The sequence below is a fragment of the Macaca fascicularis genome, chromosome X, assembly GCF_037993035.2.
Source record: "Macaca fascicularis isolate 582-1 chromosome X, T2T-MFA8v1.1".
Taxonomy (NCBI): domain Eukaryota; kingdom Metazoa; phylum Chordata; class Mammalia; order Primates; family Cercopithecidae; genus Macaca; species Macaca fascicularis.
The window spans coordinates 55,560,909-55,586,122 of record NC_088395.1 but is presented as its reverse complement, the minus strand read 5'-3'; the positions used below and the strand labels follow the sequence as shown (position 1 = coordinate 55,586,122).

The 25,214-nt window shown below is 39.0% G+C and overlaps 1 protein-coding gene across 1 annotated transcript; it reads right to left on the bottom strand.

Moving 5' to 3' along the window:
* Positions 1–3,404: 3,404 nt before the first annotated feature.
* MAGEH1 (MAGE family member H1) lies at positions 3,405–4,839 on the bottom strand. The gene has a single exon (XM_005595332.5). The coding sequence runs from the start codon at positions 4,595–4,597 to the stop codon at positions 3,938–3,940; it is 660 nt and encodes a 219-aa protein (XP_005595389.2). The 5' UTR covers positions 4,598–4,839; the 3' UTR covers positions 3,405–3,937.
* Positions 4,840–25,214: the final 20,375 nt, after the last annotated feature.

Genomic DNA, 25,214 nt, shown 5'->3' with positions numbered 1-25,214 from the left:
AACAGTATCGGAGCAATGTTGCAGGCTCAGAAACATTGTTGTTTGCTTGGTCCACCGTGGGAAAGCCAGGACCTAGGATTTTCAGGACTGACGGAGGGTGCTGGGTAGTTAAGTTTCCGGGGAATGTGTTGTGATGGGGAAGTCCACTTGTCTTGGAAGGAAATGCTCACTCCACACATACGATTCCTCCAAGATGCCTGGCAATGGGGCCCCAGCCCTTCAAAATAAAGGGACAGACTGCCACAGCTAGTCCTGAAAGTGCAGATTAATTTTATTTTTCCACACCTCCTCACCTGACCCCGGCATGTTCCCTGTCACTCCTACCCTGCGATGTGTCCGAGTGTGAAAACAGAAGACTTTCCCAAGGTTGGGCAGAGCCCCAGCTCTCCTGGAGATGGAATCTTTCCCTGTAGCACAGCAGTGTGGGCTTCAGACTTGGCAGGCCCTGGGTCCACCTGCAAGGCTGCCAATGACCAGCCAGCTGATCCTGGCAACTTGCTTGTGAGATCTGAGTTGGGGTTTTCTCCTCTGTAAACTCGGCCTGACCTGGTGGCACCTCCCTTGCAGGACTACTGCAGTTAGAGACAATGCATGAAAACAGCAGTCAAAGTGCCTGGAACAATTTAGGTACTCGGTAAATGCCAACTGCCATGTTCGCTAGGCTTTGGGCAGCTTGGGGCTCTCTATCCTTGAGTGCTCCTAACACTCAACTGGAGTGTTCTAGGACCCAGAAACTCAATCCCTTTTCAGAGGCATCCTTGCACCTAAAACTGCAGCTTTCCCACTTGCTTTGTGGAACCTCCGCTGGGGTGGGGCCAGTTTGGGTTTCAGATTTACTCAGCAAGAGGCTTGCACCTGGATGTCTCATCTGGATGCCCCGCAAAGCTCAAAGAATTTTTGTAAATGGCACAGTGAATGTTTTCTTTTCCTCTCCACCTTCCAGAAGCCCCTTTCCCTGCTTCTCCCTCACCCCTGTCTTTCATTTCACAGCCACCGGAAGTCCCGCCCTTCTTCAGCCTTTATCTAACCAAAGGAAGTTTAACTCTTTGCAGTACTCTTGTAGTGTGTTAGGGAGACTGAACCTCCAGGCCACAAGAGAATAGGCCTGGTCCATTGATCGCGTACTCCTTGCGCTAGGGCAGGTCACCCATCACCCAATCTCTTGTTTCCTAATCCCCTGCAGAGCCTCCTGCCTGAGGCCTTCAGGATTCCAGCAGTCATCACTCTGACAGGGCAGCTGGAGGTATTCTCCCAGTCTTTCTCCTCTTATACTGCTGGTTCTCTGACTGAATTAAGCTTCTTGGCCCGTACTTGCAAAGAACCATTTTAGACCATTGGATGATAATTTGCCACCAGAGCCAGAGAAAGCATGGATTCACACAGGGCAGGGGAAGACATTACCTCTTCCCCCAAGCTAGCCGGAGGAGCATCCTGTTTAATGGGCAGTAATCACACTGACCTGGCAGAAATAATATGTGGCGTGCTTCTGGGACAGGCAGGTGCTCAACAAATCATTTTACTCTGCAGCTCTCCCACTTACTAGCTGACTGACCTGGGGCTCACTGACTGCTGTAAGCCCCCTTGGGTAAAAGGGCGGGTGCGGGGAGGAATGTAATCTGGCCTGGTCCCCAAAAGGATTGGATGCTGCGGCCAGGGTTACTCACATACCTTCCCCTGTCTTCACGTGGTGTTTCTTTTGAAGACAGAGACTTGAGAGTGCACTAGCAGGCAGAGACAGGCAGCAGGGTGGCCTAGAGGAAAGCACCCTGGGTTTGCAGGGAATGGACATAGGGTCTTGTCTAGGATCTCTCTCTTGCCACTTCTGTGGCTCTAGATGGGAAAGTCACCGAGAAACCCGGACCTCAGATTCCCACCTTGTTTACCTCTGGAGGTGATATTGATAAATAGGACTCCTCCCAGGGCAAAGAACAGGCCTTTTGATTTTCTGCAGCTCCAGTTTCTATCACACTGTCTGAATCCCAGAAGGCGCTCACCATTTTCGGGCTTGCTGAATGAATGTGGAGCTGCTGATGGGGTCATAGTTACTACTTTTGTTTGAAGCCTCCTTGGCCTGCAGGCTGAGGAGAGCGGGTCCCTGGGCCTTCTCCAGAAGGTCATTTGCTAGCCTACCCTGCACCTGGTGACGTTACTTTGCACACAGCTGGAAGCAGGGTAAACCTGGATGTCAAGAAGGAAGAAGGTAGCCTGACCACTCTTGTGTGTGTTATAGCTGCTAACCATGAGCCCCACAGGGCTAGGTTGGGCACTTGTCACTGGTGCTCTCCAGCAGGGGACCCAGTTCATGCAGTGCTTAGCTCTTGGAGAAAAGGTGGTAGGATTTGGGCCTGATCCCACATGACTTAGTATAGCATGGACCTTCATGCCAGGTACCAATCCGGACTTACTCCATTGGCCGAAGGTGAGAGTGAAAATACTAATGTCCCCTTGCCCCCTTGGACACACACACTTTTAAACAATGTGTGCACCCTAACAAACCATAGTTCCTGAGAGAAGTGCAAGGTTACCTTTTGGAGATGCCACAGGTGGAGCCTTTTCTCTGGCTCATCCAGTATCTCAGAAGCTCTGCTTTTCTATAGCGTTTTCTCAAATTATTTCAGGGTTGTTATTATTATTAATCATTTTCATTGTCATTAGTTTAAAGTCACCCACCCTTTGAGGGTCTGTCCTGCGCACTTCTTCGCTTGCCTCATTCCTTTTTCTCTACTTTCCCCTTCAAATAACCTTAATAGTTCAGTGAAGAATTTATTTCCAAATGTCCACGCTGCCTTCAGTGTCTCCATTTTTACTCCCTCTCCTTCTTCTCTATTATTTCCAAACCTCAGATTGTCCCCTCACCAAGATTTTGTGACGGCCCCATCTTTTTTTATTTCCGAAGTACCCCATGACAACCTTTTCCCCTGCACCCACCCCTTCCCTCTGCCCTCCTCTTCTCAAGATGGTTTATGTGTATTTTCTACTTCCGTGGCAGGCACCCTGTGATGTCCCCTTCTTTTTGCCAGTGCTCCCTCCCCTATGCTGGGTGGAGTATCCAATCAAATATCTGATACATTATATTTTCATCATATATTCTGATCATATATTTCAGTCCCCCCAAACTTATTTAAGTGTCTCTTGAATTTTCACACATCCTGTAATGCTCCCTTCCCTGGCCCCCTCCCCAAGACAGGTCACATAATGTTTTCTACATTTTCATGGCACTTCAGTCGTTTTCTACATTTTCATGGCACTCTATCCCAGCATTTACTGCACCGCCAGTTTACCTATTTTTCTCTCCCACATAATCTAGAACATTCTTTGGACATGGAGGATGTGTACTAGGGAGTATTCCTAGAATCTACACTGGTGCCTCACATAACAGGTGGTCAGAAAATGCGCAAGATGTACTAGTCATTATGCTTTTATTTTTCTCTATGTTCTGCAGTAACCAAGGAAAATCATAGTAAATGTCAATCTCACACAACAGCAAACACAAAGCGTTTCAGAAACGTCATATATGAAGAAATCCTCCATCCTTCTTCAACCTTTTACTGGGTATTTCAACTTCAAAAGAACAGCTCATTCCTATAAGTGCTGTACAAGATTATAGAATATGATGGAACGACTTCATTTTAGAACGGTAGCAAAACTGTTATACTAAATGTCAATGACAGGAAACAAAGAAAAAAAAATCTGTTCAATTATATTTTTAAACATATTGTTATTCTCAACAAACAGAATTTTAAAACGAATACAATTTTCCATTATCAAAAGCAAACACTCTATTTTGCAGTTAAACAACGATCACTGATCACAAGTATCAAATACAGTGTCCCCCGCCCCCAATCCACATCATTTTCAACTTAGGACCCTGGCCATCTACTCCTTGGGGTACCTGTGACTTTCTTTTCCACCCCCCAAGGGTCTGCCTCAGATCTACTTAGGGGGCGGAATAACCCCTAGCACCTGAATTGAGGATAGCCTCAACCTCTGCATCATCGTCTGAATCCCAGTCATAATTACAAGGCCAGTCTTTAGAGCATCGGTTACGAACCCTTGCCACAAAATGCATGACTTTCAGTTTGCTCGATTCCACGTGTGCTCGGGGACCCCAGAAGAACTCGTACTCCACCGGACTGCTACGGGGCACCGGCTTATAAATCAGGTAACCTCTGCGCACAAACTCTTCTGTGACGATCTTCTTCGGATCTCCAAAGATGCTGTGCTGGCGTCCAGGCTGCATTCCTAACTTCCCCAGCACTTTCCAGACCAGAGCTTCCTTGGCGCTGTTGCCCATGATGAAGATGAGCGCTAATATGGACATCAGGAGACTTTTCTTGGTGCCCTGAAAATTGCTCCGGGGCACCGAAGGCTTTTGTGCTTGGGCAGTGCTCGAGGCTTCTTCAGGGGTGGTAGAGGCCTCCTCTGGAGTGCTCGGGTCTTCCTCGGGGCCGCTCAGGTCGTCTTCGGGTGTGCTCGCTACCACGGAGGCGGCCATGGGGGTCTCGGAGGCCTCCGAGGCCTGGATTTTGCGATTGTTGCGGTTCTCTTCTGCGGCTCTCGCATTACGGCGGCGCCGACTCTTTCGTCCCCGAGGCATGTCTCCTGCTAGGGGCTCAAAGCTTACAGCAGTCCTAGGGAAGGATGCTTGTAGCCTCTTCAGGAAGCAACTGCTTTATACCGTAAGAAGCTGCTGCCGCTGGAGCTACCAACGTCAATAGTCTTTGTATCAATAAAGCCGTTCTCAGCTACAAAGCTAGTTCCCACGCCAGCTGACTTGCGCAAGCAACCGCCGCCAGCACTTGCCGCAGCTGCAAGCCCGCGAGAAAGCTCAGCAAAACCGGCCCCGCCTCTCCTGCCACGCACACTCCTAGCACCAAAGAGGAAGTAGGCTGGTCCTCCACAGGGACTTCCGCTAGCAGATAGGAAAAGGGGCAGGCAGCGACAGGGGTGGGACAAGGGCAGGAATGACAGCTAGAGATTGGTGGGGGCTGGAGTTTGCAGAAGAGAAAAAAAAAATAGCTTAAAGTTTCTGTATTATCAGCCTAGTACAAACATTCCAAGATTGGCTTGGCAGTCTGGGGAAGGAGTGCGTCAGCTCCATTCCCACTGACGACAGGCGGTGTGTGTGTTGCAGGTTGGGAGGCCAGGGGTGGCGGGAGGGTGTATTCTTGGAAGGAGTCAGCTGTCTCCAGCCTTCCTTTCCTGTCTTGGCTTACACATCGCGTTCATTCACTCGCCCTGTTTTCAGAAGGCATTTATGTGTATACTAATGAATTCGTGGTCCCGTGTAGGACCCGGATAATATTGTTATGGCAGATGTGCTGGATGATGTGAGGAGATGGGACTGCAGAAACAAGCAGGGTGAAAGAGGTGCAGAGCCTTTAAAATGTGGTAGATATATGCACGATATATATACTGCTCTGCTTTTATACATATATACACACATACATACATACATACATACATACATACATACATACATATATCGTGCATATATCTACCACATTTTTATATACAGTGCATATATCTACCACACTTACATGTATGTATGTATGTATGTATGAAAGCAGGGCAGTGACAGGATTAGAGGAATTGCATTTGTGCAGGCTTTCAGAAGAGCAAACTATTTCCTGGCAGACCACATAGGAAGCAATTGGAATAAGAAGCACTGGGAACTAAAGTATGCCTTGAGGCTGTTGCCATGGGGATGGAGAGGCAGAAAGACATTTTAAAGGTGACCATTGAAGGGCTTTGTAGACAGAATGGATGAAGTGGGGAATGGGGAGGGGGTGACGGGGTGCAGGTTGGCTCCAAGGTTTCTAGGCTCCCGTCTTCGTGGACACCTGATTTATTTTGCTTCTTTCAGAACATACTCTGAACTTTGTCCACTGCTTGCTTTTGCTCACTGTTTGCTCTGCCTGACCTGCCTTCTCAGTCTTCTCCAACTAGCTAAATTCCACCTGGCTGCTCACAGACCTGTTTCTCCCTGAAACTTGTCTTGATGTGCCCAAAAAGGTCGTGAGTCCATTTTTACTCCATTGAGGAAAGCCCTAAAACTAGCACTCTGTCTTTCTTATGTCATTCAAGGTATTAGTTTAAGCAAGTCACTTCTCTCTAAGCCTGTTTTTCCATCTGTAAAGTGGGGCTAAAGTACTGCCCTCATAGGGTTGTGAGAATTAAATATGATAAAAAATGAAAAGCATTTATTACATGGTAAGCACAGACTCTGCCTCTCAAGGTTTTCCAAGCGGTGTGTGAGTGTGGCATCTAATCAATGCATGCTGAAGGAATACATGATGGAAAAGATTTTATAGGTGTTCTTAACTGAACTCTTAAGAAACACATGAATACTTTATGCGTGTCTTGCTGAAATTTTCTTTATAATTAGAGCCTACTGAGTCCTCCTGTTGGGTAAGTTAGCAATAAATCAATTTGGTTCAGCAAAGAAAGCACCTCTCCAGGACATAGAGCACTCTTGAGCCAGCCCTCCATTTGGGATAATCTTTGCATTCGTTCTGGGTCATGGCTTACTCAAACCAGTAGTCTGGCTCTATCTGCTGTCCCACATTCTGAGAATTCTCGCAGTTTCTGGTCCACTGATAATTGCTCTAAATTGTTCTTTAGTGCAGGTATGAACTTATTTTACTGTTTCCAGGAATTTGGGTCTTGTATGGAAGTCTATAGCATGTACAATCCTACCCTATGAAACAAAAATGGGGGGATTACTTTTGCCGTTTATTTGCTTGTGTTTAGCATGAATTTTTTTTTTACTGCGAATTAATCTCAAACATAGGGCAAGAAGAGAGATTAATATTATAAACACCAATAGTTAGCTGCATAAAATTTAAATATTAGGCCCTACTTACTGTCTATCTTTTATATATTGGATATGGTAAAACACTCCTTTGACGTCTTCCATGACCCACTCTGCTCTCTCCTTCCCCACTGTGCTCCTCTATGATAAAGTCAGCAATTATTATGCCCATGGAAACTTGTATATATTTTCTACCTACTTGTGTGTCTGTATACAACATAGAATCTCTTCCTTTATTTAAAGCACATCATCATGCTGTATACATTGTTCGACATGTTGATTTTCCAGCTCAAGTTTATATTTTTTATGTTTACCCATGTAAATACATGGAACTCTAGTTCATTTATTTTAATTTTGTACATTTCATCATTTTCAATTTATCCTGTCCCTAATGATCCACGCCTATGAAGTTCCCATTTTTCCAAAACAATATAATACTCTTATTAATATTTGTGTGCATGTTCCCTGTGAACATGTGCATGCATTTCTCTAGGATCAACATCAAAGAGTAGGGTTACTGGATGTGTTGGCATGTATATGTTTAGATAGAACACATGGCTTTCTACTTTGTTTCACTTATAAAAATCAAAACATTCCATATTGAATTTCCAGGCAAACCTTTTTCCTAATTCATAATGAAATCTCCTCAATTTACACTTCTAATTCTTTCATTCTAGTGGCTGGATGATATTCCTTGCAATGGATTTACCATAATCTCTTCAATTTATTTAATTTTCTTTTATTATTATTATTATATTATTCTACAGTACATGTGCACAACGTGCACCTTTATTACATAGGTATAAATGTGCCATGTTGGTTTGCTGCACCCATTAACTCATCATTTACATTGGGTATTTCTCCTAATGCTATCCCTCCCCCTACCCTCCACCCCATGACAGGCCCCAAGGTATGATGTTCCCTGCCCTGCGTCCAAGTGTTCTCACTGTTCAATTCCCACCTATGAGGGAGAACATGCAGTGTTTGATTTTCTGTCCTTGTGACTGTTTGCTCAGAATGACGCAGAATGTCCTTGTGACTGTTTGCTCAGAATGGTTTCCAGCTTCATCCATGTCCCTGCAAAGGACATGAATGCATCCTTTTTTATGGCTGCATAGTATTTCATGGTGTATATGTGTCACATTTTCTTAACCCAGTCTATCATTGATGGATATTTGGGTTGGTTCCAGGTCTTTGCTATTGTGAATAGTGCTGCAATAACCATACATGTGCGTGTGTCTTTATAGTATCATGTTTTATAATCCTTTGGGTATATACCCAGTAATGGGATAACTGGGTCAAATGGCATTTCTAGTTCTACATCCTTGAGGAATTGCCACACTGTCTTCCACAATGATTGGACTAATTTACACTTCCACCAACAGTGTAAAAGCGTTCTTATTTCCCTACATCCTCTCCAGCATCTATTGTTTCCTGACTATTATATGATCGCCATTCTAACTGGTGTGAGATGGTATCTCATTGTGGTTTTGATTTGCATTTCTCTGATAACCAATGATGACGAGCATTTTTTCATGTGTCTGTTGGCTGCGTAAATGTCTTCTTTTGAGAAGTGTCTGTTCATATCCTTTGCCCACTTTTTGATGGGGTTGTTTGTTTTCTTGAAAATTTGTTTAAATTCTTTGTAGATTCTTGATAATAGCCCTTTGTCAGATGGGTAGATTGCAAAAAGTTTCTCCCATTCTGTAGGTTGCCTATTCACTCTGATGGTAGTTCGTTTTGCTGTGCAGAAGCTTTTTAGTTTAATTAGATCCCATTTGTCAATTTTGGCTTTTGTAGCCATTGCTTTTGGTGTTTTAGACATGAAGTCCTTGCCCATGCCTATGTCCTGAATAGTATTACCTAGGTTTTCTTCTAGGGTTTTTATGGTATTAGGTCTAACATTTAAGTCTCTAATCCATCTTGAATTAATTTTCGTATAAGGAGTAAGGAAAGGATCCAGTTTCAGCTTTCTACTTATGGCTAGCCAATTTTCCCAGCACCATTTATTAAATAGGGAATCCTTTCCGCATTTCTTGTTTTTGTCAGGTTTGTCAAAGATCAGATGGCTGTAGATGTGTGGTATTATTTCTGAGGGCTTTGTTCTATTCCATTGGTCTATATCTCTGTTTTGGTACCAGTACCATGCTGTTTTGGTTACTGTAGCCTTATAACATAAAGTCAGGTAGCATGATGCCTCCAGCTTTGTTCTTTTTGCTTAGGATTGTCTTGGCAATGTGGTGTCTTTTTTGGTTCCATATGAACTTCAAAGTAGTGCTTTCCAATTCTGTGAAGAAAGTCATTGGTAGCTTGATGGGGATGGCATTGAATCTATAAATTACCTTAGGCAGTATGGCCATTTTCACGATATTGATTCTTCCTATCCATGAGCATGGAACCTTCTTCCATTTGTTTGTGTCCTCTTTTATTTCGTTGAGCAGTGGTTTATATTTCTCCTTGAAGAGGTTCTTCACATCCCTTATCAGTTGGATTCCTAGGTATTTTATTCTCCTTGTAGCAATTGTGAATGGGAGTTCATTCATGATTTGGCTCTCTGTCTGTTGTTGGTGTATAGAAATTCTTCTGATTTTTGCACATTGATATTGTTTCCTGAGACTTTGCTGAAATTGCTTATCAGCTTAAGGAGATTTTGGGCTGAGACGATGGGGTTTTCTAAATATACAATCATGTCATCTGCAAACAGGGACAATTTGACTTCCTCTTTTCCTTTATTGAATGCTCTTTATTTCTTTCTCTTGCCTGATTGCCCTGGCCAGAACTTCCAAAACTATGTTGAGTAGGACTGGTGAGAGAGGGCATCCCTGTCTTGTGCCAGTTTTCAAAGAGAATGTTTCCAATTGCCCATTCAGTATGATATTGGCTGTGGGTTTGTCATAAATAGCTCTTATTATTTTGAGATATGTTCCATCAATACCTAGTTTATTGAGAGTTTTTAGCATGAAGGGCTGTTGAATTTTGTCAAAGGCCTTTTCTGCATCTGTTGAGATTATTATGTGGTTTTTGTCTTTGGTTCTGTTTATGTGATGGATTACATTTATTGATTTGTGTATGTTGAACCAGGCTTGCATCCCAGGGATGAAGCCAACTTGATCATGATGGATAAGCTTCTTGATGTGCTGCTGGATTCAGTTTGACAGTATTTTATTGAGGATTTTTTTGCATCGATGTTCATCAGGGATATTGGTCTAAAATTCTCTTTTTTTGTTGTGTCCCTGCCAGGCTTTGGTATCAGGATGATGCTGGTCTCAAACATGAGTTAGGGAGGATTCCCTCCTTTTCTATTGATTGGAATAGTTTCAGAAGGAATGGTACCAGCTCCTCTTTGTACTTCCGGTAGAATTCAGCTGTGAATCCATCTGGTCCTGGACTTTTTTGGTTGGAAAGCTATTAATTATTGCCTTAGTTTCAGCAATAATATCAGTTATTGATATACTCAGAGATTCAACTTCTTCCTGGTTTAGCCTCGGGAGGATATATGTGTCCAGGAATTCATCAATTTCTTCTAGATTTTCTACTTTATTTGCATAGAGGTGTTTACAGTATTCTATGATGGTACTTTGTATTTCTGTGGGATCAGTGGTGATATCCCCTTTATTATTTTTTATTGTGTCTATTTGATTCTTCTTTCTTTTCTTCATTACTCTTGCAAGCAGTCTATCAATTTTGTTGATCTTTTCAAAAAACCAGTTACTGGATTCATTGATTTATTGAAGGGTTTTTTGTGTCTCTGTCTCCTTCAGTTCTGCTCTGATCTTAGTTATTTCTTGCCTTCTCCTAATTTTTGAATTTGTTTCTTTTGCTTCTCTAGTTCTTTTAATTGTGATGTTAGGGTGTCAATTTTAGATCTTTCCTGCTTTTTCTTGTGGACATTTAGTGCTGTAAATTTCCTACTACACACTGCTTTAAATGTGTTCCAGAGATTCTGGTATGTTGTGTCTTTTATCTCATTGATTTCAAAGAACATCTTTATTTCTGCCTTCATTTCATTATTTACCCGGTAGTCATTCAGGAGCAGGTTGTTCAGTTTCCATGTAGTTGAGCAGTTTTGAGTGAGTTTCTTAATCCTGAGTTCTAATTTGATTGCCCTGTGCTCTGAGAGACAGTTTGTTGTGATTTCTGTTCTTTTACATTTGCTAAGGAGTGCTTTACTTCCAATTATGTGGTCAATTTTGGAATAAGTGTGATGTGGTGCTGAGAAGAATGTATATTCTGTTGATTTGGGGTGGAGAGTTCTATAGATGTCTATTAGGCCTGCTTGGTACAGAGCTGAGTTCAAGTCCTGTATACTTCGTTAACCTTCTGTCTCGTTGATCTGTCTCATGTTGATGGTGGGTTGTTAAAGTCTCCCATTATTATTGTGTGGGAATCTTAAGTGTCTTCATAGGTCTCTAAGAACTTGCTTTATGAATCTGGCTACTCTTGTATTGGGTGCATATATATTTAGGATAGTTGGCTCTTCCTGTTGAATTGATCCCTTTACCATTATGTAATGGTTTTGTTTCTTTTGATCTTTGTTGATTTAAAGTCTGTTTTATGTGAGACTAGGATTACAAACCCTGTGTTTTTGTTTTGTTTTGTTTTGTTTTGCTTTCCTTTTGCTTGGTAGATCTTCCTCCATCCTTTTATTTTGAGCCTATGTGTATCTCTCCATGTGAGAGGTCTCCTGAATACAGCACACTGATGGGTCTTGACTCTTCATCCAATTTGCCATTCTGTGTCTTTTAATTGGGGCATTTAGCCCATTAACATTTAAGGTAATATTGTTTGTATGAATTTGATCCTGTCATTATGATTAGGTGGTTATTTTTCCTGTTAATTGATACAGTTTCTTCATAGCATCAATGGTCTTCACAATTTGGCATGTTTTTGCAGTGGCTGGTACCAGTTGTTCCTTTTCATGTTTAGTGCTTCCTTCAGGAGGTCTTGTAACGCAGGCCTGGTGGTGACAAAATCTCTCAGCATTTGCTTGTCTGTAAGGATTTTATTTCTCCTTCACTTATGAAGCTTAGTTTGGCTGGATATGAAATTTTGGGTTGAAAATTCTTTCCTTTACGAACATTGAATATTAGCCCTCACTCTCTTCTGGCTTGTAGAGTTTCTGCCAAGAGATCCACTGTTAGTCTGATGGGTTTCCCTTTGAAGGTAACCCGACCTTTCTCTCTGGCTGCCCTTAACCTTTTTTCCTTCATTTCCACCTTGGTGAATCTGACCATTATGTGTCTTGGGATTGCTCTTCTTGAGGAGTATCTTTGTGGTGTTCTCTGTATTTCCTGAATTTGAATGTTGGCCTGCCTTGCTAGGTTGGGGAAGTTCTCCTGGATAATATCCTGAAGAGTGTTTTCCAATTTGGTTTTATTCTCCCCATCACTTTCAGGTACACGAATCAAATGTAGATTTGGTCTTTTCACACAGCCCCATATTTCTTGGAGGCTTTGTTCATTTCATTTCTTTCTTTCTTTCTTTTCTTTTCTTTTTCTTTTTTTTTTTTTTTTTTTTTGTTTTTTTTTTTGTTTTTTTTTTTTTGAGACAGAGTCTTGCTATGTCACCTAGGCTGGAGTACAGTGGCATGATCTCGGCTCACTGCAAGCTCTCCCTCCCGGGTTCACACCATTATTCATTTCTTTTATTATTCATTCTCTAAACTTCTCTTCTCACTTTATTTCATTAATTTGATCTTCAATCACTGTTACCCTTTCTTCCACTTGATTGAATCTGTTATTGAAGCATGTGCATGCAACACATAGTTCTCGTGCCATGGTTTTCAGCTCCATCAGGTCATTTAAAGTCTTCTGTACACTATTTATTCTAGTTAGCCATTCATCTAATCTTTTTTCAAGGTTTTTATCTTCCTTGTGATGGGTTCGAACATCCTCCTTTAGCTCGGAGAACTTTGTTATTACTGACCTTCTGAAGACTACTTCTGTCAACTCGTGAAAGTCACTCTCCATCCAGCTTTGTTCTGTTGTTGGTGAGGAGCTGTGATCCTTTGGAGAAGAGGCACTCTGGTTTTTAGAATTTTCAGCTTTTCTGCTCTGGTTTCTCCCCATCTTTGTGGTTTTATCTACCTTTGGTCTTTGATGTTGGTGACCTACAGATGGGGTTTTTGTGTAGATGTTCTTTTTGTTTATGTTGATGCTATTCCTTTCTGTGTGTTAGTTTTCCTTCTGACAGTCAAGTCCCTCAGCTGCAGGTCTATTGGAGTTTGCTGGAGGTCCACTCCAGACCGTTTTTGCCTGAGTATCACCAGTGGAGGCTGCAGAACAGCAAATACTGCAGAACAGCAAATATTGCTGCCTGATCCTTCCTCTGGAAGCTTTGTCCCAGAGGGGCACTTGGCTGTATGAGGTGTCAGTTGGGCCCTACAGGGAGGTATCTCCCTGTTACGCTACACAGGGGTCAGGGGCCCTCTTGAGGAGGCAGTCTATCCATTCTCAGAGCTCAAACACCATGCTGGGAGAACCAATGTTCTCTTCAGAGCTGTCAGACAGGGACATTTAAGTCTGCAGAAGTTTCTGCTGCCTTTTGTTCAGCTATGCCTGCATCCAGATGTGGAGTCTATAGAGGCAGCAAGCCTTGCTGTGCTGTGGTGGGCTCGGCCCAGTTCGAGCTTCCTGGCCACTTTGTTTACCTACTCAACTGTCAGCAATGGTGGATGCCCCTCCCCCTGCCAGACTGCTGCCTCGCAGGTTGTTCTCAGACTGCTGCACTAGCAGGGAACAAGACTCCATTGGCATGGGAACTGCTGAGCCAGGCACGGGATATAATCTGGTCTTCCAGTTGCTAAGACAGTTTAAAAAGTACAGTATTTGAGTGGGAGTGTCCCATTTTATCAGGTACAGTTTGTCACGGTTTCCCTTGGCTAGGAAAGGGAAATGCCCTGATCCTTGGGCTTCCTGGGTGAGGCGACACCCCACCCTGGTTCAGCTCACCCTCTGTGGGCTGCACCCACTGTCCAACCAGTGCTAATGAGATGAACCAGATATCTCAGTTGGAAATGCAGAAATCACCCATCTTCTGCATCAATCACACTGGGACTGCAGACTTGAGCTGTTCCTATTTGGCCATCTTGGAATGGACCCACCCAACTTATTTAATTTTCTAAAAACAATGCTCTAATAAAATTCAGTGCCCATTTTCTCAAATGGGAAATATTTCCAAAGGAGTACGAGAGTAAATGTTATCTTCAGGATGTTTGACAAATTATTTAAAATTCTTCCTTCTACTTCAGTCAGAATAGAGGTAATTTACGGTTTTTTCCTGAATCTTCAATAGGAAGCAGAGACGTGTCTGACTACATAATTCTACAATACATAAGCCTTGTTGAACATTACCCCAAAGGCACTGGATATTTTCCAGCAAGGAACTGAGGAGATCAGATCTGTGGTTTAGCAAAATCTCTTTGGCTGCAGTATGGAGAAAAATGGACTATGTGGGAGGGGAGAAGGGAGAGTGGAAGACCCTTATCCAGGCTACAGATAGTGGTGATCTAAAATAGAGTGAAGATGGAGAGAAGGAAATGAATATGAGAGATGTTTAGAAGACCACATCAACAAGCCTTGTGGATTTCTTGGATCTTGGCAGTGAGGGAGAAAAATGGGTTAAGTGGGACACCCAGGTTCTGGCTTGGGTAGGAGATGAGATTCAGATTACAGGAGGAGAAGCAGGTCAGCTGCCTTGAGCTTCTCTTGGGTATCTTGTCCTACTGAAGTATCATTGGATTTTAGTTTGCACATATTCTTTTGGTAAATGGAGGTTTTGCCCTCCTCCTTCCTAAGTACATATGGCAGGGTCATCTTGAAAATTGTTATAGAAAGAGTACGCCTAGTTTGGAGATATGAAGGTATCAGGGACAACCTGAAATTGTCACCTTAAGGACAATAAAGGGATGCCTTGTATAAGCAATTGAACAGTGGACACTGTATAAGGAGGACTAGTGAGAAATAAACGGCCTTTTAAACTGTGGTCAATAATTTAGAGTTATGAGGTTTTAAGCAGGTAAAAAAATTCAGCTGAATAACTCAGAAAAAATTCACTGCATATTATTAAGTAAAGAATTGTTTAGGGCAATAAGAATTATTATTAAGTAAAGATTGTTTAGGGCAGGGGTTCCCAATATTAAGGCAGCATATCAGGATTTTTTTTTTTTTTTTTTTTGGCTTAGTAATCAGGCTTTTATACAATTTCGTATGTCAAGTTAAAAGAAATAATAAAAGCCTGATTACTAAATAAAACTATTTGTTACCTTATAATTCAGGGGTTGGGAGTGGCAGGATGGTAATGGTGGTAGGAACAGACTCAGAATGGAAGCAGGAAGTTCTGATGAGAGTATTTCAAAAGTTGAAATAAGAGCAAAGATACCCTCATCTGGAAATGGGTAGAGGCTAAGGAAAAAAGTTTATGGAATCTGGAATGTTGTACAAAATATTGAACTGACTCTATCACAGACTGATAGAGTTATATCTTATGATCTTATGAGCAGGGTTCTAAACTCAAATACACACAGGGACCAAAAAGGAAATGTAAATATATTTTGCAGACTCAATGACATAGGAACTGGGGCAAACTCACAAGCACACTCTCTATCTAAAGTAGGCAGCAGCTATTGCCATTTGCATGTCTCCTTTTGAGAAATGTCTATTCAGATCTTTTGTCCATTTTTAAATCAGATTATTAGACTTTTTCTATTAAGGTGTTTGAACTCCTTAGATATTCTGCTTACTAATCCTTTTTCAGATAAGACAGTTTATAAATATTTTCTCCCATTCTGTGGGCTGTCTCTTCACTTTGTTGATTGTATCATTTGCTGTGCAGAAACAATTTAACTAGATGTGATCGTATTTGTCCATTTTTGCTTTGGTTGCCTGCACTTGTGAGTTATTACTCAAGAATTATTATTTGCCCAGACCAATGTCCTGGAGAGTTTCCCCAATGTTCCCTGTTAGTAGTTACATAGTTTGAGGTCTTAGATTTAAGTCTGTAATCCATTTTCATTTGATTTCTCTATATGGTGAGAGATAGGAGTCTAGTTTCATTCTTCTCTATATGCATATCTAGTTCTCCCAACACCATTTATTAAAAAGACTATACTTTCTCCAATGTAGGTTCTAGGCATCTTTGTCAAAAATGAGTTCCCTGTAGAAGTATGGACGTATTTCTGAGTTCTCTGTTTTATTCCAGTGGTCTATGTGTCTGTTTAAATACCAGTACTGTGCTGTTTTGGTTACTATCACTCTGTAGTGTAATTTGAAGTCAGGTAATGTGACTCCTGCAGTTTTGTTAATTTTGCTCAGGATGGCATTGGCTTTGCTGGATTTTTTGTGGTTCCATATACATTTTAGGAATTTTTTTTCTATTCCCATGAAGAACACCATTGGTATTTTGATAGGGGTTACAGTGAATCTGCAGATTGCTTTGGGTAGTATGGACATTTTAGTAACATTGATTTTTCTAATCCATGATCATGGAATATGTTTCCATTTTTTGTGTCCTTTACAATTTGTCACATCAATGTTTTGTGGATTTCACTGTAGAGATCTTTCACTTCTTTGGTTAGGTGGTTAGGTGAGTTCCCAGGTGTTTTATTTTATTTGTAGCTCTTTTAAATGGGACTGGTTTCATGATTTCCTCTTCAGTCTGTTCACTGTTGGCATATAGAAATGCTACTAACTTTTGTATGTTGATTTTGTATCCTGCAACTTTACTGAATTTGTTTATCGGTTCTAAGAGTTTTCTGGTGGAGTCTTTAGGTTTTGCCAAATATAGGATCTTATCATCTGTAAACAAGGATAATTTGACTTATTCCTTTCCAATTTGGATGCACCTTATATCTTTCTCTTGTCTGATTGCTTTAGCTAAGACATCCAGTACTATGTTGAATAACAGTGGTAAAAGTGGGCATCCTTGTCTTGCTCCAGATCTTAAAGGAAAGGCTTTCAGTTTTTCCCCATTCAGTGTGATACTAGCTGTGAGTCTGTCATCTATGGTTTTTATGGTTTTCATTGTGTTGAGGTATGCTCCTTCTATACTCAGTTTTTTTAGTTTTTTTCCATGGAGAGATGTTGAATTTTATCAAATGCTTATTCAGCATCAATTAAATTGATCATATGGTTTTTATCCTTCATTCTGTTGATATGGTGTATCACAATGACTGATTTGCATATGCTGAAACATCCTCACATCCCAGAGTTAAATTCCATTTAGTCATGATGAATGATATTTTTAATGTGTTGCTGAATTCGGTTTGCTAGTATTTTGTTGAGGATTTTTGCATCAATATTTTTCAGGGTTATTGGACTGTAGTTTTGTGGGGTTTTTTTAATGTGTCATCTGATTTTGGTATCAGGGTAATGACCTCATACAATGACCTCATAAAATCAGTTTGGAACTATTCCATCCTCCTCTACTTTTTGAAATAGTTTAATTAGGATTGGTATTAGTTCTTTAAATGTTTGGTAGAATTCAGTAGTGAAGCCATGGGGTCACTGGCTTTTCTTTGCTGTAAGTTTTTTTTATTACTATAGTTTTGCTCTCATTACTTGTTATTGATCTACTCAGGTTTTGGATTTCTTCATGGTTCCATATTGCTAAGTTGTGTATGTCTAGGAATTCATCCGTTTATTCTAGGTTTTCTAAATTATTGGCATATAGTTTTTCATAGTTAGTCTCTAATGATCCTTTGAGCTTCTACAGGATCAGTTGTAATGTCTACCTTTTTAGCTCTGATTTTATTTATTTTGGTATTCTCTCTTTTCTTCTCAGTGTGGCTAAAGCTTTGTCAATTTTTAAAAATCTTTTTGAAAAACCAACTTTTCCTTTTATTGGTGTTTTGGTTTTTTTCATTTCAGTTTCATTATTTCTGCTCTGATCTTTATTATTTATTTTCTTCTACTAATTTTAGGCTAAGTTTGCTCTTGCTTTTCACGTTCTTTAAGATGAATTGTCAGGTTGCTTATTGGAAGTTTTTCTATTTTTTTTTGATGTAGATATGGCATGTTGTTTCCATTGTGATTTATTTCAAGAATTTTTTTCAATTTCCTTCTTAATTTATTCATTGACCCACTGATCATTCAGCAGCATGTTTAATTTCCATGTGTTTGTATAGTTTCCATAGTTCCTCGTTTTTGACTTTTTATTTTATTTCATTATGATCAGAGAAGACGCTTGATATGATTTCAATTACTTTCAATGTTTTAAGACTTGTTTCATGGCCTAACATATGATCTATCTTTGAGAATGATCCATGTGCTGAAGAGAAGAATGTGCATTCGTCATCCGTTGGATGAAGTGTTCTGTAAATATCTATTAGGTTCATTTGGTCTATAGTGCAGATTAAGTGTGATGTTTCTTTGTTGATTTTCTGTCAGGATAATCTGTCCAAAGCTGAGAGTGGGGCACTGAAGTCCCCAGCTATTAATTTATTGGAATCCATCACTCCCTTTAGCTCTATTAATATTTTCTTTATATATCTAGGTGCACCAGTGTTGGGTGCATATGTATTTGTAATTGTTATATCCTCTTTCTGAATTGGCCCCTTTATCATTATTTAATGTTCTTCTTTGTCCCTTCTATAGTTTTGGTCTTGAAATCTATTTATTCTGATATAAATAAGTATAGTTACTCCTTTTTTTTGTTTGTTTGTTTGTTTGTTTGTTTCCATTGGCATGGAATATCTTTTTCCATCCCTTTATTTTCAGTCTATGCATGTCCTTATAGGTGAACTGTGTATTTTGTAGGCAACAGATCGCTGGGTCTTGTTTTCATAATCCATTGAGCCACTCTATCTTTTGACTGGAGAGTTTAGTCCATTTCCATTCAATGTTATTATTGATGAGTAAGGATTTCTGCCATTTGGTTATTTGTTTTCTGGTTGTTTTGTGGTCTTCTCTTCCTTCCTGCCTTCCTTTTTGTGAAAGTGATTTTCTCTGGTGGTATGTTTTAATTCTTTCCTTTTAATTTTTGGGTGTATGTTGTAGGTTTTTTGATTTGGGGTTACTATAATGCTTGCAAATAACATCTTATAACCCATTATTTTAAAGTGATGACAACAGTGATTGCAAAACAAATAAACATACTAACAAGCAAAAAGAAAATTAATGAAAACTGTACACTTTAACTTCATTCCCCCTCTACTTTTAAACTTTTCCTTGTTTCAATTTATATCTTATTATACTGTCCATGTTTTGAAAAGATGTTTTAGTTATAATTTTTGATAGGTTCATATTTTAGTTTTTGTACTCAAGATATGAGTAGCTTATACAACTACAGTATTATAATATTCTGTGTTTGTCTGTGTACTTTCTATTACCAATGAGTGTTTTGCTTTCAGATATTTTATTGCTTGTTAACACCCTTTTCTTTCAGATTGAAGAAATCCATTTAACATTTTGTGGGACAAGTCTGGGTCTTCATGAAGTACCTCAAGTTTTTGTTTTTTTGTTTGTCTGCTGGGAAAGTATTTCTCCTTCATGTTCGAAGAATATTTTCACTGGATATACTATTCTAGGATAATAGATTTTTTTTTTTCCTTCAGCACTTTAAATATGCTACACTACTCTATCCTGGTCTGTAAAGTTTCCACTGAGATGTCTGCTGTCAGATGTATTGGAGCTCCATTGTATGTAATTTGTTGCTTTTCTCTTGGTGTTTTTAGGGTCCTTTCTGTATCCTTGATCTTTAGGAATTTGATTATAAAATGCCTTGAGGTAGTCTTTTTTTGGTTAAACCTGCTTTGTGTTTTCACTGGATATACTATTCTAGGATAATAGATTTTTTTTTTCCTTCAACACTTTACTATAGTATATCCAGTGAAAATATTCTTTTTTTTTTGGTTAAATCTGCCTTGTATTTGGATATTGATATCTTTCTTTAGGTTTGGGAAGTTCTCTATTAGCATCCCTTGGGATAAACTTTCTATCCCTATCTCTTTCTCTATCTCTTTGAGGTCAATAACTCTTAGATTTTTTTCTTTCAAAGCTATTTTTTAAATCTCATAGGTGTGCTCCATTGTTTTTATTACTTTTTACTTTGTCTCCTCTGACTGTGAGTTTTCAAACAGCCTGTCTTTAAGTTCGCTAATTATTTCTTCTGCTTGATGAATTCTGCCATTAAAGGATTATGATGCATTCTTCGGTATGCCAGATGCATTTTTCAGTTGTAGAATTTCTGCTTCTTTTTAATTACTTCAATCCCTTTGTTAAATTTATCTGATACAATTCTAAACCCCTTGTCTGTGTTATCTTGAATTTCTTTGAGTTTTCTTAACATGGCTATTTCGAATTTTCTGTCTGAAAGGTCACATATCTCTTTTTCTTTAAGATGGTCCCTGGTGGCTTACTTCGCTCATTTGGTGAGGTAATTCTCCTGGATGATGTTGATGCTAGTAGATACTCTTCGGTGTCGTAGCATTGAAGAGTTAAGTTTTTATTGTAGTCTTCACGGTCTCAGCTTTTTTGTACCCACCATTCTTGGGAAGGTTGTCCAGATATTTGAAAGGACTTGGGTGTTGTGATCTAAGATATATCTGCTTCAGTAGGCACCTCAGCTTCCTTTCTTGCTTTTTATAATTTTCCTTTTCCTGTACTCTGCTCAAGTCCCTAACATTTCCTCTCTACTTTTCATTTTTTCTTCATTAATACCCAGGTACCTCTCCACAAACTGAAGTTGTGTTCAGTTTATGCTGGATGCTTTTCCCTATTGCAATAGTATATTGCCAATTATTTTAAAATCTGTCCTTACAACTTCAACAAGTCTCCAGCATTTTTTTTTTTTTGACAAACTTCTTAAAGGTTCTTCAAAGATCTTCAGTTTTAGAGGAACAGCATAAAAATTTCTGTTTTACTCTAATCCTTTTCTCCTTTCCCATCTTCAATATATTTTCAAATAAGAGAATGACATTCTTCTTATCTCATGTTTTGAAAATATGATTTTATGGCAGACCAACAGTTTAGATATTTTCTGTGACTGGCAACAATAATAGCCCTCTTGTAGACATGTGTCTGAGGATGCTATGTACTTCCATTTATGTATAGTCAAAAATCCCATTAGGTGCTTCTTCATGTTTTGAGAAAATTAAAAAGCGACCACAACCTTTCATTATGAAAACCTCAATATTACAGGCCAACAGATCACTCTCATTTTATCAGTGATGTGTGCAAGGTGCGCATATTTAGCAGGTAAGATATTTTCATCTTCTTTGTTATAAGTTTTGTAGACTGAACAGAATTTGCTAAATTTTACATTTGAATGTTCATCTATATGAACAAATTCTAATTTGTAGTTAGATAAATTTGGGCCAACTCTGAGGGATAGTAGTGTTTGGAGTTTCTGGGTGGCTTGTTAAAGTGTAGTGGACAAGATGCATGGTCTCAGGACAAGAAATATAGTGGGAGTGAGGAGTGACTCTGTGTGGGTGTGTACTACTTTCAGATCATAGTAAATGCTATGAGGAATTTAACCAGGGTACAGTGATAAAGAGTACTTGTAGGGAGAGAGTACTGCCTAAAACAAGAAGAAAATAAAAGGCTTCTTTGGGAATGTAACATTTGAGGTGAGGCCACAACATGAGACTACAGTGATAGGTAGAGGCCAGATCATGAATGTGCCTTGAAGTCTGGGGTAGCAAGTTTGGATGTTATTATTAGTGTAGTGGAAGATTCTTACAAAGTTTAGAGTATGTGAGTAACATAATCTGATCAACATTTAAAATATTTCACACTTGCAGTTGGGTAAGGAATAGACTGTAAAGGTCAGTAGTGAAAGAAGAACAACTAGTTAGGAGGCTATTGCAGGTGAGAGATGAAGGCGCATAGGTATAATCTTGGCCCAGTGGAGGTAAAGTGGATGGTTTTGGAATGTATTTAGGAACTGGACATACTGGACTTGCTGATGGATTGGATGGAGGAATCAAGAGACAGGTTAGAGTGATGGGATGGGGCAAAATCTCAAAGGGCCCCTCATAATGGGGCCCTTCCAGGTCCTTTGGAAGCCTTCAGTAAACACTTTCAATCCTCTGTTGGTTTTCATCTGACAGAATGTGATGAGATCTGTAGTAGATTTACAGTTTTGACAGTTAAACAACTCAGTCTTGTAGTATAATGTATCCATTATTTTGCAAAGTTAGTTTTGTCTGAAATTTTATCATAGTTAAATTAATAAATGTTTTGTACTTCACTTTACTGAAGTAATAACACTCAGTGATCCCAAAGTTTCACCCTTTAGAAGATTCCTTAGTAAGAGACTTTTAGTGATGTTTCAGAGACCAGAGAGAAAGAGAGAGACAGAGAGAGAGAGATAGAGGGAGAGAGAGAATAGTGAATTCTGTTGTATTATGTTGTATCTTTTCAAGTCCTATTCTGTTCGGCACTGTCTGTCCTACTGTACTATAGGTTACAACTCAAACCTCTCTTCTTTTCTTTTTCTCCCCCTTCCTGATTCTTCCACTGACTTTCCATCTTCCCCCACCCCCATATTTTTTTCCCTTTTTATTCTTTTATTTTAATTTTTGTTGGTAAGTCAGAATATTGTTCTTTTGATGTAAGTTTAAATGTATTGTTTAACAACATTGTGCACAGTGCTCCTTTTTTAAAAGTGAATTTTTAAAAGCTATTATCCTGTACTTAACATTCCCTGTTGATTCCCATAATTACTCATTTGTGATCTTTCTCTCTCTCTCATTAACTTTTATTTTTGTCAAATAATCAGCTTTTGGTTTTGTTGATTGTTAATCTTATTGTTTCCTTTCTTTTACTTCTATTTTGTTCTTTTTTAATTTCTTGAATTATTTACTTAGCTTACTACTTTCAGTCTTCTTTGTCAATACAAACATTTATGTCTTCAAAATTTCACTTTAAATGTCACTCTAGCTGCATCCCACAAGTTTTGATGTGTACTGCTTTCATTCTCATTCCAAACCTTTTCTAATTTCCCCTATGAATTCTCCCTTGACCCACAAGTTATTTATAAACTATTCTTTGAATGGCCAAGTATTTCAAGCATTGGGGGTTATCTTTTGTTATTGACGACTAATTTACTTGTATTGTAGGAAGACAATGTGATAAAGAGGGTAATGACTCTTTGGTAATATTTGCTCTGTGTTATAGTATGTGTTTACTTTTAAAAAATGTTGTTTAGTCTAGAATTAATATGTACTCATTTTTTTGTTCAATGTCTTATTTTACATGCATTTATCAGATAAACCTTGCTATGTTGTTTAATTTATCTCTATCTTTCTTTAGTATTGGTTTGCTTCATCTAGCAATTACGGAGAGGATATGCTAAAATTCTAAAATATAAATGTCAATTTATCAGTTTCTTCTTCTAAGTCTGATGGTTTCTGTTTTGTATATTTTGAAGCTATATTCTTTGGTTTATAAATATCCAGAATTGATACAGATTCTGAGTCAGTTGTTTAATTTAGCATTATTTATAAGGTTTTAATTTTATTATGTGTTTTTCTGCCTTAAAGCCAGCTTAGTCTGATGTCAATATAATTTCACGAGCCTTCTGTTTATTATTTTTGTGTGTATAGTTTCTTCATTCATTAGCTCTAAAAACTTTATTTTGAAATAATTACAGATAGAGTGAAATTTGCAAAGATAATACAGAGAGATCCTTTACAACCTTCTTCAAGTTTACCCAACTGGTAACATCTTACATAATTATGGCACAATATCAAAACCAAGAAATGGGCATTGACACAATGTTTGTGTATAGTTCTATGTTCTACACATATATAATATGTATAGTTCATATTATCACATATGTAGATTTTAATAACCACCACTGTCTTAAAATACAAAACTATTAAATTACCCCTTTACAGCCACATCTACTCTCTAGAATCCAACATCCCTAAGCCCTGATAACCTCTAATCCATTCTACATTTCTATACCTTTGTCAATTCGAGTATGTTATATGAATAGAATATACAGTGTGTAATCTTTTGAGATTGGCTTTTTTCACTCAACATAATCCATCCTTGAGATCAATCCCAATTGTTGTGTATATTAATACTTCATTGTTACCTATTTGCTCCTTAATTGATAAATAAAAATTATATATACTTATCATATACAACATGTTTTGACATATTTATACATGTAATGGCTTAATCAACCTAGTTAACATATGCATTACCTCACATACTTATCATTTTTGTGGCGATAGCACTTAAATCTATGCTCTTAGCAATTTTCAATAGTTAACTATAGTTATTGTATAGTATAGTTTAGTTAACTGTAGTTAACTATGTCACCATGTTGTACAATAGATCTGTTGAATTTATTCTTCCTATCTAACTGAAATTTTGTAATATTTGACCAACATCTTCCCAGTCCTTGGAAATCATCAGTCGATTTTCTACTTCTATCAACTCAACTCTTTTAAATTCCACATGTAAGTAAAATCACGTGGCACTTCTCTTTCTGTGCCTGGCCTATTTCACTTAGCACAATGTCCTCCAGGTTCACCTATGTGGTCACAAATGGCAGGATTTTCTTCTTTTTTAAGGTTGAATAGTATTCCCTTGTGTATAAATGCCACATTATATTCATCCACTCATCCATTGATGGACACTTAGCTTGATTCCATATTTGACTATTGTGAATAATGCTGCAGTGAACATGGGAGTGCTGATATCCCTTCAGTATACTGATTCCATTTCCTTTGGATATATACCCAGTAAAGGAATTGCTGAATTGCATGATGGTTCTACTTTTTGTATTTTTTTTTATTTTATTGTATTTTTTACGTTCCAGGGTATATGTGCAGGATATGCAGGTTTGTTACGTAAGTAAATGTGTACTATGGTGGTTTGCTGCACCTATCAACCCATCACCTAGGTATTAAGCACGACATACAATAGCTTTTTTTTCCTAATGCTCTCCCCGCCCCCTGCCCTCCCCTGACAGACCCCAGTGTGTGCTGTTCCCCTCCCTTTGTCCTTGTGTTCTCATTGTTCGGCTGCCATTTATCACTGAGAATATGTGGTGTTTGTTTTTCTGTTCCTGCATTACTTTGCTGAGGATAATGGTTTCTAGCTTCATCCTTGCCCCTGCAAAAGACATAATCTTGTTCCTTTTTATGACTGCATAGTATTCCATGGTGTATGTGTACCATATTGTCTTTATACAGTCTATCATTGATGTGCATTTGAGTTAATTTCACATCTTTGCTATTGTGAATAGTGCTTCAATGAACAGATGCATGCATGTATCTTTATAATATAATGATTTATATTCCTTGGGGTATATACCCAGTAATGGGATTGCTGGGTCAAATGGTATTTCTAGTTCTAAATCTTTTGAGGAATCACCACGCTGTCTTCCACAATGGTTTAACTAATTTACATTCCCACCAACAGTGTAAAAACATTCCTATTCC